Here is an 18,832-nt window from a genome sequence, read left to right as displayed (position 1 = left end):
GAAAAACTGTTCATACCCTCATAAGAATTGCAAGTCCACAAACAAGAGCACATCAGAGGCACTTGCGCTCTGTTAAAACTGCCCAGCCTTGAAGCGACCCATCTTTCTCATTAGTGCAACAACTGATCCTGCACAAGCAGAGACTAAAACCATCACTAGCCAAGATGTTCCTCCAGACACAGCAAGAATAGCTGCTTCTACCCAACAAAGTACCGTATCAAGCTGCTGCTGTATATCTGACAAATGCTATAAAGCTTTCCACAATTCACACAGAGAGAAAGGGCAAACTTCCACCATGCCACAGCTCCCCCAAACAGCTCCCATGGAGGTCACAAAGTTTTCTCTAAAAATAAGCTTGGAGTTATGAGAATTAAGGAACAATCAACAACAGGTACAAGGTTTATAAAGTTGCGGCAAATAACACATCTGGAATCACGTAAGCTTTAAACTTTGTTCAGCAATTAGCCCAAAGTCTGTTACCTTTTTATCAAGCTTCAGCCAAGTCTGGAATCCTTTGTTGTCCACATACTGAAGACCAAAGTACCACACTTCACGCAAACCTATGGTTTTAACCACCTGCAACAGAAAGGTGAAAAAAAAGTTATTGTAGGTAACAGTTCACTTGAGGTCCAGGTATCCTCTCAAGTCCCGCATCACCTGCGGGTGCAGGCAACAGCCTAAACCTACTCATCTGGCATCTCTTAATTTCATCTTGTAGACAAAGATATACAGCTGCCATAGTAGATGACAGCAATGGCATAGGCTAAGCTACTTGTCCCACCAGTTCCTAGGAGGAGACGATTACTGGGGAAACCAGGAGAGACAAACAGGGCGAGTGACAGGCCACCAACTGCTGGACTGGTACACTGGCAGCAGGTGGGGCTTCTGCTTCCTTGTATCTACTGGCCCTTCTTAAAACTGTACTTGGTGAAGCAGACAATTTACTTCTCTCACCAAAGCTTATGGTGAGATGGTCTGTAATGGTGTTAGTACTAACTACAACTAGTTAGCAGTACTAATGGCTCAAGTGATTTTGTCTGCCAGTCAAAGATTATTTGGCTGGAGGAAGCAACTGAGGGATGCTTCACACAGCTGCTGCAGTAAGCTCCCTGTGCAGTTTTGAGAATTAAGACAAGCTGCACGTATTCTCAGTCAAGGGTATTCTTTTTTTAAACTCGCACAAAGGCTGGTTTTGAAGGACAAAAATATATCGATGGCCCAACATCAGGACAAATTTCATTTCATATATTGTAAATACTAACCAGATGAAAGATCCAGAAACACCATCTGTTGACTGGATGGCACACTTACTAGTAAAAATAGTCCTGTTTGGACACGTTCCTTTTTCTCAGTGGAGGAGATAGCCTAAAAGTTCCTGACCTCCTACTCTTGACCGCTTGTTCCTATAGCCCAGTAGTTTGCTGACAGCTCATCTACCTGTAAGACTGTGCTCTAGACAGAGACGAGATCTGGAAAGATCCACTACATACGTATCTGGATCACTTCCTTGATGTTACTTGCAGAGTAGCCCTTCAAAAAGTGATGTGGGCATCACCATAGGGAGCTGAACTGCATGGAAGGCAAGAGCTTTTTAAAACTACTTTGCAAGTTAGGAAAGTGTGACAGACTTGAGAGTCTGTTACAGACATGTAACATGCAGTTACATGTGCTTCAACAAGTTTAAGATCTCAGCCAAGGATCTGTTTCACCCTCCCCATTTATAGTATTGCTGGAGACACTCTAGCTGGACAGCAGACACTAGAGAGACAATGATTTTAGGATATTTAATTAGTTTTTTGATGTAGTTTCCCTTAAATTTTCTTACTGGTGAGCTAGAAGCCAGCAGTCTGCACCTGGAAGCCAGAGCTTCCCAGGGTTGGTAAGGGAGACGGGGAAAAATGCACCATCCTGATTAGCACTCTGAGAATTACCGTTTGTATGACATTGCTGAATAACAGGCAATCTCTAAAGTTTAGTGACATAAGCAGACCAAGAAAACTGCATAGTAGTATGAAAAATGTCACTAAGCAAACACAATTTTTAAGGATAAAGAGGTCAGTGCCTACTAGTTGAGGAAATGAGATGGCTTCACAGCTAGACACTGCGGGCTGTATTCAGTAGGCTACAGTTTATATATTCTATTTCAACAGGGCCATAAGTAACTAGTTATAACGAACTAGAGTTTCTGTTAAAAAAAAAAACAACAACAAAAACCACCACCAAACAAAAAACCCCAAACCCCACAACTTTTTAAAAAGAGCTGGGGTCTGAAAACACTTCAGCTTTTCCTTGACTGAAATTCCTTTTCCTTCCTGCCCCAAAGTGGCTTGTTTCAGCACAGAACAGCCAAGTTTTCTGACAGCTGGATGTATTTTTAGAAGGGTCAGAACTGGGCTTTACCCAATCTAGCAGAAAAGCAGGGGTATGTTGAGCGTGGTACTTCCTGTTGCACAAAAAAAGTATTGCAACTTTGTTAAAAGAGTGTTGCATAAATCAAGCAGTTATCAGGTCATTATCTCTGGATGTCTCTTACAACAGAAAAAGTACACTTTTTCTATAAATCACGTTAGAAAGCTTGCAGAAGTTATGTGCTTGCCAAAACCTAAAGGCAAGGAAGGAGAGAGTATTAAGCTAAACTTCACAATTTGACCATTTAGGTTCCAATACAAAGAACAAAGACATGAATGTTTTAGTCTATATTCCGGGAAATGGTTTGTAAACTTCCTCCACAGTAAAACAAGAACTAAGAACCAAGGCATTATATTCAAGATTCACACCTCCCCCCTGCTCCTCAAATGCATGAAGCAGCAAGTCTTAGGTCTGCCCATTCCACCCAGAAACGCATTCATTCCCAGAAACTGCCAGTGACACGCTTTCCTCCATTTGAATCTCTTTTCCTCGTGGCCAGGGTGGCACACGACTGCCTGGGAGGTACTCTAGCCAGCTGCAGCACCCACTGCATTGGTTCTCGGGACACCTCAGACCATTGCGGCATAAACTCTGCATGGGTCTGGCTTGAGAGGAGCTGAACTCCATATTCACAGGTTTCCACTATTTTCCCCTTTCTGTAAAAGGGAGCTATATTGCACCTTACGTGCAGGATACACTTACGCTAGCAAAGCCTAAAGCACAAGGGCTCTGCCAGAAGTTTTGCTATCTGACAGCCAGGCCAAGAAATTATCTTGTGGTTTTTAAAAACAGCTTGCTTCTTCAATGCCCTTTCCCCCCACAGCGGTTCTGCAGTTCAAGTTGGGCCACTCCCCATACCTGTGAAAACCTGTTGCCTCCATAGGCTTTACCTGAGTGTAAACTCCACCCGAGATAAGGGCCTAGTAAAAGGCTTGCACAGCAGAAGTGAAGAGAGGATGTCAGAACAGTTGCAGCTAAACATACAGTCTTCACCTTCTCCGGTTTTGTGCTGCGCGCTTCTACCTTAGTCTTCCCTTGATGTGCAGACGTGCACTCCAACAAGGTATGGACTACGGATAAGAATTTCCAATCACAGGTTTTAAACCCGAGCCATAGGATGCAAGGAGCAAATCTTCATGAGGTGATAGTCTATCTCAATAGCGCAACAAGTGCTGCAACAAGCGGTCTTTAGAAGTCCAGAACTACCTAGACAGCAAGCTGTAAGTATCTTGGATCTGAAGCATCCTGCCTTTTTCCATGTTCTCAGGATTTTGTGCTTCTCAGCTGGAGGTCAAGAAAGTAGTTTCTCTTCTGCCAGAGGGATGACCCTGACTCTTAACAGATGTAAACGTTAATGAATATATGGAGGAAAAAAAGGCCTTATTGAATCCTTGTCATAAGGAACATAGGACATACTTACACTGTCTGATCTAAGGCATTGCTTTTAAAAACCTGGCTTTTAGTCATTTGGATTTTTGTACCCTCAGAGATGAAACCCAAGTTCTCTGTTTCGGGTTAACATAGAAGGAGCTGGGGGAGGAAGTTACGCTGCTGCAAGGGTGATCAGCAGTGAATGGAAGGTCAAACACCAAATGCTGGTTCCGTATGCACTTCACCAAATTTCCAGTCAGTGAATACTTGAAGTTTATCCCAGATCAGTAATAATCAAAACGAATTAAAGATAGATTTAATGCTAAACACAACTTGTAGTACTCTATTTTGTACTGTGAAGTTCTGTAGTGATTATAATTTCACTCCCTGCAAGAACCCACTGAATGTGGGGGGTTTTTTTGTTGGGGGCTTGCGTTATTTTTTTTTTTTGGGGGGGGGGGGGTACTTTGGGGTTTTTTTTTTGGAAAAGTACTTCTCCCTGCACAGTTGCCATAAGGCCTAGCAAGTTCTAGCTAATTCATTGAAACGAGAAATTGTACCAACAAAAACTTAGAAGGAATGGACATTGTTTAGCCAGTTCTGCGTACTTGAGTTAAAGCTCAACCACCCTTTGCTATCAAGGCTAGCAGGGTGTCAACAAGGGGAGAAGTGCAAAGGAATTGCTGTAACACTTCATAAACAGCTTAATATGTGTAACTGAAGTCTGCATAGATCAATTCTTAGTTTTCAGGGTTCCAGCAGGAATAACTAGAAGCAAGTTGTTTTTTTTTTTTTTTAAATTCCAGAACAGTAAGTTAATTTTTTCTGCTGAAATCTAGGCCTTGCTTCAGTTTTATAAGAGCAAGCTACTTAAGAAAAGAATAAAAGTTTTACGAAGTGCTCTTTGTTTATTTGAGTTGTCTTTATCAGACCTTTGTAGGACCATCTCCAAACAGACCTGTATATTGTTAATGCAGTAGCAGGAAGAATAACAGTAAGGGAGGAGAGTCTTGGCTACTTATGCCCTCCACTTCCCTGGGAACCCCTGGAGGCAGGCTGGACAAGTCTCTGCTCCATCCTGCTGCACAGGGGCTTCTTATAAGGCATGTTGCTATAGTTGCTGCATGGAGATCACAAACTCTTCTGGTTTTCCAGTAGTTTGGCAAACTCAAACACCTGTGGCAAGTGGCTACCTCCAACCCAGCTCCTGAATGAATGCAGCTATGCCTACCCCTTTGTCAGTCATCTGAAGACCTGATTCTGAAGAGTTTTATGCACAGGGACAACATTTCAACTTCAGAATTTAAGAAATAAGTAAGAGCTATGCTGTATTTCAAAGCAAGAGGTGCATTTTTACACGCTACCTATGCTGGCTAGACATTTTAGGTCCCTTGTGACACCTCATCACCCAACACTGCTAGGAAGACAGGTTTCACTGGAACATAACAAGCCTGCAAGAATTCTTGCTTTTTTCTTTTACTGTGATGGAATTTAGAGATCTTAGTTCAGACCAGGACCTTTTGATTAAGAGATGGAGAGAAGAAAGAAAGGTAGGTTTGGAATCCAGTCTTAAGAAAACACTATAGTCTGAAATGTACTCCAAGCTTAAACAAGAGCCCATACCAACCCTTTACTGACCTGGTCAAACAGCTGTTTGCCTGTAGTGTTTGGCTGGATGGCAAACTCCAGCTCTGCATCCATAGTAACAACTCGAACATTGATCTAAGGAGAAAAACAAAGAGCATTGTTTAAGATGTATTGAAAGCTATTTCTCAGTGTTAACATAGTACTTTGTGTACAACAGTCTCCACGCTTTCATGCACTACCATAAGCTCTATAATATACACACTTAAGCCTCAATTAGATTTGTTATCACACCAGCAAACTTAATTGGGGCACTGACTTTGCTGTCTTATCCAGATTGCTCTGCAGGTTTTCCTACTCAACACAGGATTGGACTGAACTTCTGGGGGCATTTTAGAGTTGACCATTTCCAGGCCTAAACCCCCGTGGAATAAGAGCTCCTGTGAGTGCACAGCATAGCTGCCTGCAGGCCATCCCCTGGATTACGAAAGGCCCTAATGACTAAATTAAATTTAAGACTTATAATTTAACTTCCATTTATATTAGAGCTGGAATTAATCTGAGGTTTTAGAGGCAAAAGGCTGCAGATTATTCTTACAAAGCAATCAGCATTAACCTGATAAACATTCATTCTTTCCCTCATAAAAATCTACTCCGCACATAAAAACAGCAGTTATGGGTACTGAATGAGTTATGAGTACTCTACAGGGCAAGAGCTCACTAAGCTATTGCCGTTAGTGAAGAAACAACATAACCAGATTTACTGCAGTGGCAGAAGTAGACTGCAAGACAGAGGTTACTCTTGTATGCAGAAGGCAAGACTGTTTAATGACTTGAAAAAGTCTATTAGCAGTTAATCAGGAGGCAAAAGCAGCAACTAAGCTTGCAGGAAATAGCATAAGGACCAGCAAAATGGCAAATCAGGAAAGGATTATCTCTGCTGTTCCGACTACAGGAGACTATATCGTTTGCAATATTATACTATGTCTCAAAAAACCCAACAACCCCAAAACAAATTAAAAAACCAAAATGGGATGATCGTTAGAACAAGTTAGATTTGTAGCTTGGTATTTTCAAGGAAAGAGAAGACAATGTGGATATGTAAACACAAGGCCAGACAACAGGTAAGCTACAGGCAGATAAGATTTCATGACAACTTCCAACATTTTATAAGCGTCACATTACAGAAAGCCAGAGCTAATAGACCAGGAGAGCCTGCTACAGCTGTGGCACTGGTACCCAGCGCAGAGGTGCACATTTGAAGAAACAAGAGGAAGGGGCAGAAGGGGAATAGAATCACTCACTACAAAACCTTGACACTGCAGCAGTTTCCAGCCACTTAATTCTGTATCTTTAAACTTTAGGATAAATATCAGGTAAAACAATGTTACAGTTAACAGAGAACCGTGAATAAAACCAGTTGCCTCAGCTAGTTTTAGTCAAATATATTAGAAAATTTTGCATTCCTTTTTTAGTGAGACATGAAGGCATCAAGTGTCTTTTAGCCTTTATAGAGTTGTTTCTTTTTCCTGCTCTCTCCCAGATGACAGAGGACCCTCCTATAGAAAGATGACTGCTTATGTGCCCTGTCACTTTCAAGCTGTATTTTTAAAGCATTGTCCTTTAAATTAGGATTTTTAGAAAAAAAATCCTCTAAAAGCAAGAAGAAAGAACAAGCAAGAAGGGAAAAGGAGCTCTTAGAAAACCTAACTGTAGCATTTGGGATCCATAATGGAGCATGGAAGTATGCTTAAGGCTTTCTTCCTGTGCCTTAAGAACCAAAGGTTTCCCAAACAGTGTTTCCAGTTTAGCAAGGGAAGGGAAGTTCAGATACCAAATTCTCAGGAACAGCAAGACTGCAATTCAAAGATGTGACCTTAAAAATCTCCTGTTGCTTAATCCCTCTCAACAATAAATCCCTAATCATATTCTAATCCCTATCTACCCTCTTCAAGAAAAACATATGCTCGTAATCTGCAGTTTTGTATTGTGCAAGTTATTTGTACTTCTGGCTGAACCACCACAGTGGATGTAAAATAAGTATCACTTTACAACCTAAAGAACTTAAAAGGATGTGCTTCCCACTCCTTACCAGAAAACCTGCAGGATGTTGTCTGAGCACAGAATTCCAGTCAGTACTATAGTATGCTCATCTTTATCTCCTTAGCAGTTATTTGCTAGTAAAAAAAAAAAGTAAACTCCCTAGTCTAGGGAAATACTCTGTATTACTCCAACCCTAAAAGACCTTTCTGGATACAGTCCCCCTCCTAAAGGATCAGCTACAGAGTGAGCTATTTAGTGCTAAAGCCATTTACCTGCTACATCTTTTAAGAATTATTTTAGTATTAAGACCGAAAACTGAAGTCATCGGCTTTCTGCTTCAATCATTTAAAGTCATAAGCATGCAGGAACATGACTGCTTGGTTATCCAAAAGCTTTCAAGGACACTTGGGGCATGTGGTAAAGGTTAATTTCTGTGTTCTCAAACGACCTGCAGGATACAGAGGAATTCCCTGGTGTGCCCTCAAACTGCTAACCACATGACAGGCAGAGCAAGAAGAGACAGGGCCGCAAGCAGTTGTCACTTCAATGAGTCAATGACTGCCTGGGAAAATCCTTTGAGTCTCCTTCCTGCCATATTAAGTCCTCTTGCTTCTCATCTGCAAACCTTAGCCTTGATTTCACAAAGAATATAATGGTTTTAACAGCATTTCTAAACAGATGTCCTACAACCACTCCACACAAGCTTTTAGCCACAGAGAAGCTGGTAGTGAAGCAGGCAAACAGAGTTTAACCCAACTGAAACCCTGGTTGAGACAGTCTGAAGAAACCTTGATGTCTGTTAGGCTGAGAGAAGGTAAGTTTGGCATTCAGCTCAGACCACATGAAACTCCCCATGGCGCCAAGACAATTAAATCAAAACCCAAGGTGCTAACCAATTCAAGATATTGTTGGGGAGGAAAAGAGGGAACAACTCAGACTAATTTCTATCAGCAACAAAAAGAACAAGACACAGTTAAGACAACTTTCACAAGTGAAGTCCTGCTTACCCTGTGAAGGCAAGGCAGGTCATTTGCAAGATCCTTACCAAATCCTGGCAGTATCCCAGGACAAAATTGAAGCCATAACCAAAAAGAAAGCAGTTTTTAACTGTTTCAGAACACAGGTGCTTGGAGGGCGGAGTAGAGCATATGGCTGTTATACATGAAATAAGAGTTTTTAAATGCATGCTAAAAATCCTAGACAGTAAGATGTAACTTCCTTCTCAATAGGCTGATGGCATAACACTTTATGGTTATACTTTTATGTCTGAGACTAACATACTTAAAATTAGTGACAAATAGGGCCTTAGAAGGTTTGCTTGTGTGTACAAAAACATTACAGAACACAAGGTTTTCATCTTCCCCTGTCTTAGGATGCATAAAATTGCTAACAAATTTGATCCAGAGGGGAAAAAACATGCTGTTGAAAAGGCAATGCCATTCGCATTAAAAGGAAAAAAAGCTCCATGAATTATAAGAAACAACAGAAACTGAAGACCTTACTACACTGAATGAGTGAACACTAATTCCATGACTTCAGACTATTCAGGGTGGACTGTAACATGTTACCTACATTTCCCACTGGGACAAGAGAGCGGAAGTAAAACGTAAGATGGAACTGAAGAGAACTTCACAATATAATTTAAATAATCGTAACACTATGGAAAGTTCTTGTACTAGAAGTTACAGTAGTTAGAATGGGATCTTCCTCACTTTAGCAGTGCCCTCAAGTCATGCATTTACTCTTACTTTTTTGGGTTTTTTTTGTTAAGACAACATCTCTTCTAATGCTGTCAGTAGATCAATCCATGGGACACTGTGGCCTTTCAGAGACTGTGCACCATACAGTATCTAACTTGGAAAATTAAAGTGCCATTTGAAAAACATTCAGAAAACATCATCTCTTAAGGAGGCAACACATTGCCAACCAGCTCATCATCTTTGTGTAAGATCCAAGACCTAGATAGGAACCGAAGACTACTGCCTCTTTAATCCCTGCCTCTCATAAATGCAGTTTCCAGGCGTGTTGGACACTGTGCATGCACAGGTAGTTTTTTTTCCTAAAGTCTGACTTTTGAGCTACAGCCTGTTGGTCCAGAATCTGTCTCTGGTCGCAGGCAACATGGTATCTTTGAAGTTGACCATCCACCTCCTGATATTTAACTGCTCCACTGTAAAACATCAGACGGAACAGGAAAAAGCCCACAGCCCTCACACACAGTAAGTCATCACAGATATTTTGCATCCTGATGCATGAAATCCAATACCCCTTAAGTTCACTTGCATAATAAAATAGTTCAGTGAAACGATGAAGTTGTGCAAGTCATTTAAAATACCATACAATTTATTTCCAGTGACTCCATAAGATAAAAGGCAGTAAATACCAACTTTTACCCATATACACAAGACAAACCAGTACTTAAGGTGTTGCATATCATTATCAGTATGCAGCTCTAAATGCCTCAGACAATGCTCAGGAATGTTTTCTTCCTCTTTCCAAGGAGGGATAAAGACCAGTCTCTTAAATAGCAGGTTTACAAGTGCAAATGCTAGTGAAGTATCTTTCCAAACGATGGCAATTAGCGCTACGATAATGGCGAAACCTAGATAGGCATGCCTTCTTTCTTCAGTCACTGGATGCCTGGAAATCCCAGGCAAGTAGCTAGTACACGTAAGCAAGATCAACCACATAGCACAGAGGGGATAAGGGTTTTTTTTCAAGTGCTGCAGCTGCACAGCACATACTGTGAAAAACAGCACACAGGCCTGTTAAGGTTTCTTGTACATACGCAAACTGACCGTGTAGCACATGGACATGCTTGTGCTGAAGGAATATGGCAGTCTTAACAACAAATAAGAGAAAACAGTAGTATTAAGAATACTATTAAGAAAGCAGTAGCATTAAGCTTGCATCCTCACTTCTGCAGGTCTACTCTTCCACCACACAAGCAATAACTACTGTTGTACTTGTAATAAATAACAGACAAGCTTTTTGCCCTGAGTTGCAATGCATCTGCATGGATGAAGTAATCTCATTTCAACCTTAGCAACCAGACTTGTTCACAGACATGTATACTGATTAGGTCTCTGGTAACAGGAAAAGCAATTTCACATAGCAGCATCAGAAGGGCACTGAAACTGCTCTCTATTCTTCCACCTTCCATGCATTAGTGTTCGTTGGTTCCATGCCCAGCAATAAAGAAAGATCTTGTGCTAATTGGTAGAATAACTGTAGTCCCAGCTCCTGGAAACTATTTTGGGAAAATTTTCAACTTTGATTAGGGAAAAAGCCCTAGAGGCTCCACAGTTCAGAGCAGCAGTGCTGAATGACACTTCAGTGTCTGCATTTCTCTGTCCTCTGCAAGTTACTGAAGTCAACAGCTAATGGTTCTGAGGCTGTGGAGGGGAGAGGACAACTCTGGGAGGGTAAGTAGCTTGAATAACCCAAGAAACCAGAGAGATATTAGTTCAATTTATTATATTATTCTCTAGTATTTATAAACACCAACATGTACATCTTAGTCATATGGTTTAATTTTAGGTCGTCTGGTGAGGAGCAGGGAGTTGGACTCGATGATCCTTATAGGTCCCTTCCAACTTGAGATATTCTATGATTCTGTGTCAATAGAACAGCTGCACTTGCAGCCAGTTCTGTTTCTTCTCTGACAGAATAACCTGCCTGATGGATCAGACCTCATCTAGTAATGTATTTGATGTGGTCCCATATGACGTAGACTAGGCATACAACAAATCTGAACCATGTGAAGTTACAACTGAATGACAAGTTGTGCACCTAACTTCTCCATAGCTTCTATCAAAGCAGGAGACAATGTTGCAAATATCAAGCCAACGATCAATTCTACCAGCTGCTGCAGAATTGCCAAAGCATGACCTCCCTCCCAGTTGGGCTCAGCATCTTCATCTTGCTGGAGTGACTGTAGGGACACGTATTCTGACCTTTTCATAGCAGGCCAAGGCCGTGAAAGGGGGATGTGTGTGGTGGGGTGGAGGGGGTAAGAAAATGCAGTTAAGTAATCTCATGGTCCCTGGAAGGCAAAGCGCACTTACAAGTCCACAAGCAGCACCCAGTCAAGAACTAAAAAACTGTTTAGGAGGACTGGGCTAGAATTCAAAGATCTTGGTAGGTCTGAGAAATAGTTACAGGTGTTACACTTGGAGAGGTGAGAATGGACAAGAGGCAGACAAAGAGATGAACAAATTACAGGCTTGCAAGAAATGGGCTACAGCAGGACTGTAGACAAGGATGTGGTCTATTATAATCCCCAGAAAAACACCACATTTCCTGGTGTGATGCTATTGCATAGAAGGAAAAATTACATTCTTGAGTGTATTTGTCACCAGAAGCATTATAGAAGGTGACTATTCTGTTCTGCTTGCCTGATGACTTGCCAGTTGGAATACCGTCACCCAAATTTGAATGCTTCTTTTGGAAGGGAGCAAGTCCTGAGTGTTCCCTTCCACACTGCAGAGCATACAGTTTGCTAACAAGGGAGAAAACAGCCTCATCAGTTCTCAAAACATGAATAGGGGACGGCCTCACTGGCATCCACTTGACTGACAAGGCAAGCTCGTTGCACCAATTTAACTGACCCAGTTTCTCAGCATACCGTGTTAAATCAAAAAGACCTGACTGCAAACCGAAGGACCCGTTCAATTTCAAATCTTATTGTGTTAAACACTGCTTCCTCATTGCAAATAAATGGGAACATTAAGTCACATTCCACTGGAATGCCTCTGAGTCTATGAAGCAGAGTTAGGTACTGATGCATTTGCAACAGGTAAAATTAGAGTTGCATAGGCTGGTCTTCGCTCCTTAAAACCTTGCTCACCTTCCCATGAGAGGGGGAAATACCACTGAGGGTAAATACAATTGTATATAATAATCTAGAAAGCTAGTAGTTACTTTAAAATTGTCCAGCATGGTTGTTAGCTTTAACTACTAGCCAACTTTAATGCAACAGCTTGTATAACTTTTTTTTTTTGGTAATAATCCTCAGTATTTAAGGAGCAATAACTATATCAGCTATACTTAACTGAAATTTCTTAAGATTACTCAAGGCAATAGGAGCCCAGGTATTTGCTGCTCTCATGTAAGGTGAAAAAGCCTTATAACAACTTCTGTGGAAGTATTTCTGAAGAGAGAAAAAGTACTTTGAGGGGAAGCCAAGAATAATCTTGAAGTGAAATCTGAAAGCTAGAGACTCTTTTGGATGAAGTGGGGGAGGGGGAGCTCATGTGGGTAGGAAAACCTTGAATATCCAGATCTGAGGAGTCATCCAGAAATTCCAGTTTTAGCAAAGCAGGTTGAATTTTCAGAACAAACTTCCCCCTCCCCGGCAGCATACACAAACAGATTACAAGAAAGCCAACCCACTGAGTTTGGTTTTTCAGCCAGGTCACTTGACTCTTTGTGAGATAGCATGAAACCTTCCTTACAGTTAAACATGAAGATAATCCTAGAAAATAAATTCAAACCCTTTTAGTTTATTTGTGCAGAAGACGACACCATACTAAATTACTCGCCTATTGCAGTTTCCTTAACTAAAGCCTGATTGATATATCTTCTGTCAGCATATAACAACTGCATAGCAGGCATCTGCACAAAAAGCCGAGAAGCAGCCACAGCTGTAATTCAGTTCTTTATCTTAGGTGAAGCAATAACACACTGAATGCCAGAAGATCATGAAGATTTCATGCAGGTGTGGCAAGCACGTGTGACCCTGGATCCCTGATAGCCCTGGTTCCCAAAAGACTAGACCTCAGCAAGACTTCCAGCATTCTCCACCTCTGGTCAGCTCTGTGCATTTAACATTAGTTGCTCAGTGAAAGAGTAAAACCAGGCAAGTATTCTTCTCAGAGAAAAATATTTCTCCACGCACCAAAGTTTCCCCTAACTCTTTCCTAACAAGCAAACTGCATCATTCTGTCTCGAGTTAGGAAGAAGTTGAAAAATTGAGAGACACAGGCCTTTTTAAAATTTTAAGATTCAAATTTTTTTAAATCTAAAATTACCTAGGGACAGCCCTATGTTCTGACAAGACATAAAGCAATGCAGTTTAACCCTGAAAGGCTCCAGGATATTGCCCTTAAACAAAGCCCTGTACACGTAGGGAGCCCAGATGTTTTCCATGCAAAACACTTGCTCTTACTTTCTCTGAGGGCTGTAGGAATGGTTTACTCTGAACACAGACAAGGCTAAGAAGTGGCAGGAGGGTTTATGGTGTTCTGTTGAAATACATTAACATTCACTTTAAAGACTCTCTGATGCTGTATAATACTCAGCATTGTCGGAATATCTGTGTACAAGCAGCAGTCTGTTCTTTAAAGAAGGAACAGACAGCTAGTGACAGCAGGCTCAGCACAGCACCGCTGCTTGGATGAGCCATTTGCTGTCAACGGATGTTAGGATGGATTTAGGAACACAGACTGCAGCAACAATAGGTCCTTTGTACCTAAAGAATAAATACAGAGGGAAGCTACAGGCCACTGGATCAAACTCCTCCACACAGACTGTTTTATCATGACAGCTGTTGCATCTAATTAAACATAATGAAGTTGTGAGACTAAGGCTTTACACATGAAGTTTAAAGAAAGCTCCACAAACAATCCTCAAATATGCTTTATCTCAGGAAGTCACTCAGAGTCCAGAATGAATCAGACCATCTTTTGTGGTCTTCCATCAGAAGCATCAGCATGGGGCCAAGGTGCAGATAATATAGAGGCTTAAGATCTCAAGTTTTATTATAATTTCAGAGTCTTTTAAACAATTTAACATCTCCAATATTTATGAGTCAGCTACATGAAGTAATATGATCCTACTGCAGTCCCTGCAAGGGAAAATAAAAAAAATAACTGAGTATCTTATAGTCTTGATCCAGAACAGAAACAACATTTCATACCTCTGCTTGGCTTTTTCATTCAGAAACGACAGGCATGCAACAATTTATGCAAAAGCTGAACTTCACAGTACCAAGTCGCAACAAACAGGGGCAGGGTCTGAAGGCATGAATAATCTAAATAAAAGCTATAATAGCCTCAGAGCTTCCCCTGAATCTGAGCACCGATACTGGTTCCTTTTATTCCAATGCTTACGCAGAGGCATAGGTTCTAGAGAGCAATGTGCATGGAAAACCCAGAGCCATTCCAAAGAGTCAGAAGTCTGACAGATATTCACCTGGAGATCAGGCAACACCACAGCCTGTCAGCGCACAGCTCTTAAGACTTTCAATAGACCCCATATGAACAGTACCAGCACAAGGTACAACCATTGCTCTTCTGAGGTGGAAGAGCAGCACATTATACTGGAGCGGGGTGGGCTGTGTGGACACAAGGAGAGTCTATGACTTACTCTCTCACGGGATTATGCCCTGAGAGTTTAAGGGGACCGAGAACCAACTGTTGGAGAGATGTACTCAACAACTGTACTCTTCCCACATGGAGACATTACAAGAGGCAAAGCAGTATTTTCATCATATGTGAACTGGAAGAAGCTCAAGGATGTTCAAAGGCATGGAATAATTCCCATGCAAGGATCAACTAAGCTGGTTAGGACTTCTCAGTTTGGAAGAAAATTAACTGAGGTTAGGACGTAAGAGCATATAAATCCATGAGTTACATGAACAGGGTGGACAAGGACCTCATGTTCATTGCTCTACCAACAGAATAACTACAGGGCATCAACACTCTGAACAAGAAAAAAGTTTTTCGAATAGTGCTGTAGCAAGGAGTTTTGTAGATAACTTTCCAAACAGTGTGAAGGTTATCTAGGACAGCCTTTGTTAAAGCATACTGTGGATGCTGGAGTTCACATGGTTTCAAGGGGAGACTGGACAAGTTCACAGAAATCCATTTAGTAACTCATTATATAGGAACTTTCAGCCTCTAATACCTCAGCAGCTCAGAGGAAAGCAATGGTGCATATCTTTGAAATACTCTTCCTCAGGCATCAGCTTTTGGCCAACATCAGAGGTATACTACTAGGCTACAGGGGCTTTCTGCCTGACCTAGCAAGGCCAGCCATGTTCTTATAGAAGTCAAAGTGCAGAAGGAACATGAACTCCATTTACTTAAGGAGAAATAGCAGTGTAACAAGTCACACAAGGCCCAGTAATGATGTATATTCATTCTGCATTCTAGATATGAATCCATTTGTCAAAGAGGGATTTATTGATTCAATACCCCACCCTTCTGTTTTACCTGTTCCATAATCAGACTCTTATTTTACCTCATGGACTTCAGTGTAACGTACCACATGGCATTTGTGAAATTTATGAGTGCGATTATGTGATGTGATCACCTCTGATAGCTTGATAAACTGATCTACGTCCAATACACTACAATGCTTAAGACCTCCCAACAAGGTACTTCAAACAGTATGCAACAGGTACTATTTGCTCCCAGATAAAGGTAGGTCATTGCAAGTCCTGGAATGTCATCTAAGCACAAAGAGATTGCTCGTGAGAAGTTATAGATCGTACAGGAAAAGTGATTGGAGGGATTGGCACAACACGCCTTCCTGACCCCTAAAACAGCTTCAGGGTTTCTGAGATGAAACTCTTTGCAGGCTCTTCACTATAGAAGTGTGATGGCAAACAAATATGCACCAGTGATTCCTAAAGTGTACCCAGAGCACAGTGGGGGCAGAAAAAGTAACTTTCAAAAGTTTGCCTGCACAGCTGTATCAGTTTTTAAAGACAAAAGCTATTCTCTCCCACACAGAGATCACCAAATATCAATCATGCAAATCCACCCACCAATTCACACCACATACTTTGTGCACCAGGAACTTTCTATAATCCCTTATCTCTACACAGACAAAAAGTTAAGCAAGCTAAGCTTTCACAATTAAAGTGTATTCAGCTAGATGTTAAAGAATAACTTTAGCTCCCACAACGAACTCTGAAGCCCAGATCCTACAGTACAGACTTTGAAGTCCTCTACTGGGCTACACAGGCTAAATTCAGGCACCCCGATGCAAATGTGAGTTTCTTTAATCTCTACTTCTTCAGGTAGCAGGCAGCTCACAGATCTGCTCTCTGCATCTGCAGAACGGTAGTCTCTTGGCAAAGCTGAGCAGCTCTAGACCCATTTCATAAGCCTGCTCAAGATTCATCAACTGGATGTCCATCCACTTGCATCCCCAGAGGAGCCTCTCACACACATTCCACACCAAGGTTAGAACAATCACAGCAAACACAGATGTTTTCATGCAAAATCAAAAGAGGAAGAGATGGTGGTAGTGATGCCTCTGAGTTTTACACAATAGCTAGAGCACTTGCTCATGGAAGTGGGAAGGAGAAGCAAGCGCACAATAACCCTCTCAAACAGGGCAATTCCATACTCCCTTCTCAAAGCTAGCAGAAGGCTACAGACCTTGTGTAGGGGTGCCAGCACCTCTTCCATTGAGCCTACATAGTAGGTAGCCAAATACAAGTCCTTAGGCATCAAGCAAAAGTTTCTCTTGCTTACTCAATTAGAAGATGAAAGTCCTGCATTTTAATTCTTAGTCTCAGGATTTTTATTTTAATTGACAGCTGATAGTACCAGGTGCTCATCAGTCCCAGCTAAGCACATGGCTGCTACTCATGCTCTCTCAAAGATGAGAGCAGATGCAGAGAAGGCAGGTGATTTTTTCCCCGCTATGAAGTAGGAACTAGAAAGAGAAACAAAATCTGGATCTGAACAGATGAGCAATATGGAGGCAATATGGTGAGCTGTTACACCGAGCTACACCTTGTTTCCAACCTCAAATAGCAACAATTTTCTCCCTTTCCTAGAGGAAAGGATCCCGTACACTGCTCAGTAAAAGCCAGACTTCAGTTGCTTCTGCAAAGAGCTGTACTTCTCAGCTCACAGGCTAAGTGTTATTTAATGCTGAAACCAGGCTTCAAAGCAAGCACACAACACAGCTAAAATACATTACTTAACAGCGTGCAGTGTGGTTCAATGATCTTGGGCAGCATTGCCTTCCTTCAAGGTCAATTGAGTGATTATGGGATTTACAGTGCCCATAAAGGTCTTTGGACACAGAGTGCCAAACAAGAACGACACTGATGCAGGAATTTTCAGTGGTCATCAAGAAGTCTTATTCTCAAAAAGTCCTGACATACCGCAGCTTTTTTTTTTGTGGACAGAGGAAGACGTTCATGTGGGTGGAGGGAGGGAGAAGAACAGGAAGGCTTATCTCCCCTCCTCTGCCCTTTAAGAAGGCTAAGAAGTTCTTTAAGTAGTGACTAACATAACAGTTAACACCCTTGATTGCAGCAGCTAACATCCCAGAACAAACTGCCCTCAGAAATGCTTACTCAGCTCACACAGTAATTCAGGTTTTTGGCACAATTGTGAGCTCATTCTCTTATAACTTTAGTCATCTGTGAACTACTCCCTAAATTTACTATTAATAGAATCCTCCACATTCCTGTTGCAGCTATGAGTGGGAGTTCTCGCATTTGGCAAATGGAAGCTTCCTTACATTTCCATTTTGCACCAGACACCACACACCATACCATCTGAGGTACTGCAACTGGTGCTTACAAGGAAAGGATAAGATTTTATTCCTGACTAAATCTATAGCTATCCATAAGCTAAGAGTATTTTAATTAATTACAAGCATTTAAGGATATGAAAAAATATTTTTATTTCAGTCCAGTTATAGCAATCTGCTGTGAAGAACTCTGAGATTAAACTGCTATGTGTAGTTAGAAGATACACAGTCAAGAATAAATTGGGAAGATCTGGGAACAATTATTATTATTAATTATTTGTATTTAGAATAAATTCCCATCACTACACTTGCATGTCTTTGGGCAAGACATAAACTTGTTGAATTTTAATGCCATAATCTGTTCACAGACAGCTAAAGGTTTGGCAGAAGACTTGCATGCTGTCTTCAAGTTCTTTTTTCAGAATTCATGTATATTCAACATCAAACAGGTATGGAGGACTTGTCTAACCACTTAATGCCTAGCACACACTAGCACATTATTAACAACACATGGCTGGGAAAAACCCTTTGAGTCATCAGTTCCAATTCCCCACTCCTACAGGCAGCAGCATTAAATTGTGCCCTTGTCAAACTTTATCTTAAGGGATGTTAGGTCTTGGAATTGTCTCCTAATAAGACCAACAAAGGGGGGGGGGGGGGGGAAACCCCCACCCACCCACAAAAAAAACCACCACACATACTTAACTGCTCTAATGTTTAAAAGTCTGTTAAACCACAAGTTCTGCTTAAAGCAGTTCTTCCTCCTCTTTGGCACTTAAACCCCTTACATTTTATACAGGTGAAGGAAGAGGTAACTTCTTTAATTCTACCAGGCTAAACTAGCCAGGCACTCTCTTATCATAAGGTGGCTTTCTGCCTCTGGTCATCCCAAACTCTTTCCCTACGTTCTGCTTTGAATTTC

At 41.4% G+C, this 18,832-nt stretch overlaps 1 protein-coding gene across 2 annotated transcripts in view; it reads right to left on the bottom strand.

Annotated features, from left to right (window-relative positions):
- Positions 1-18,832, bottom strand: part of EZR (ezrin) — a 38,258-nt gene that overhangs the window by 15,459 nt on the left and 3,967 nt on the right. For both annotated transcript variants that reach the window (XM_076333772.1, XM_076333773.1), the window contains exons 2-3: positions 5,419-5,502; positions 481-576 (exon numbers count right to left, since the gene is read on the bottom strand). In XM_076333772.1, coding sequence (XP_076189887.1) covers positions 481-576; positions 5,419-5,502 — 180 coding nt within the window. The remainder of the gene's footprint in view (positions 1-480; positions 577-5,418; positions 5,503-18,832) is intronic.

Source organism: Aptenodytes patagonicus, chromosome 3 (genome assembly GCF_965638725.1).
Source record: "Aptenodytes patagonicus chromosome 3, bAptPat1.pri.cur, whole genome shotgun sequence".
Classification (NCBI taxonomy): Eukaryota; Metazoa; Chordata; class Aves; order Sphenisciformes; family Spheniscidae; genus Aptenodytes; species Aptenodytes patagonicus.
Note: the sequence above shows the minus strand (reverse complement) of the source record. Positions and strands in the feature narration are given on the sequence as shown.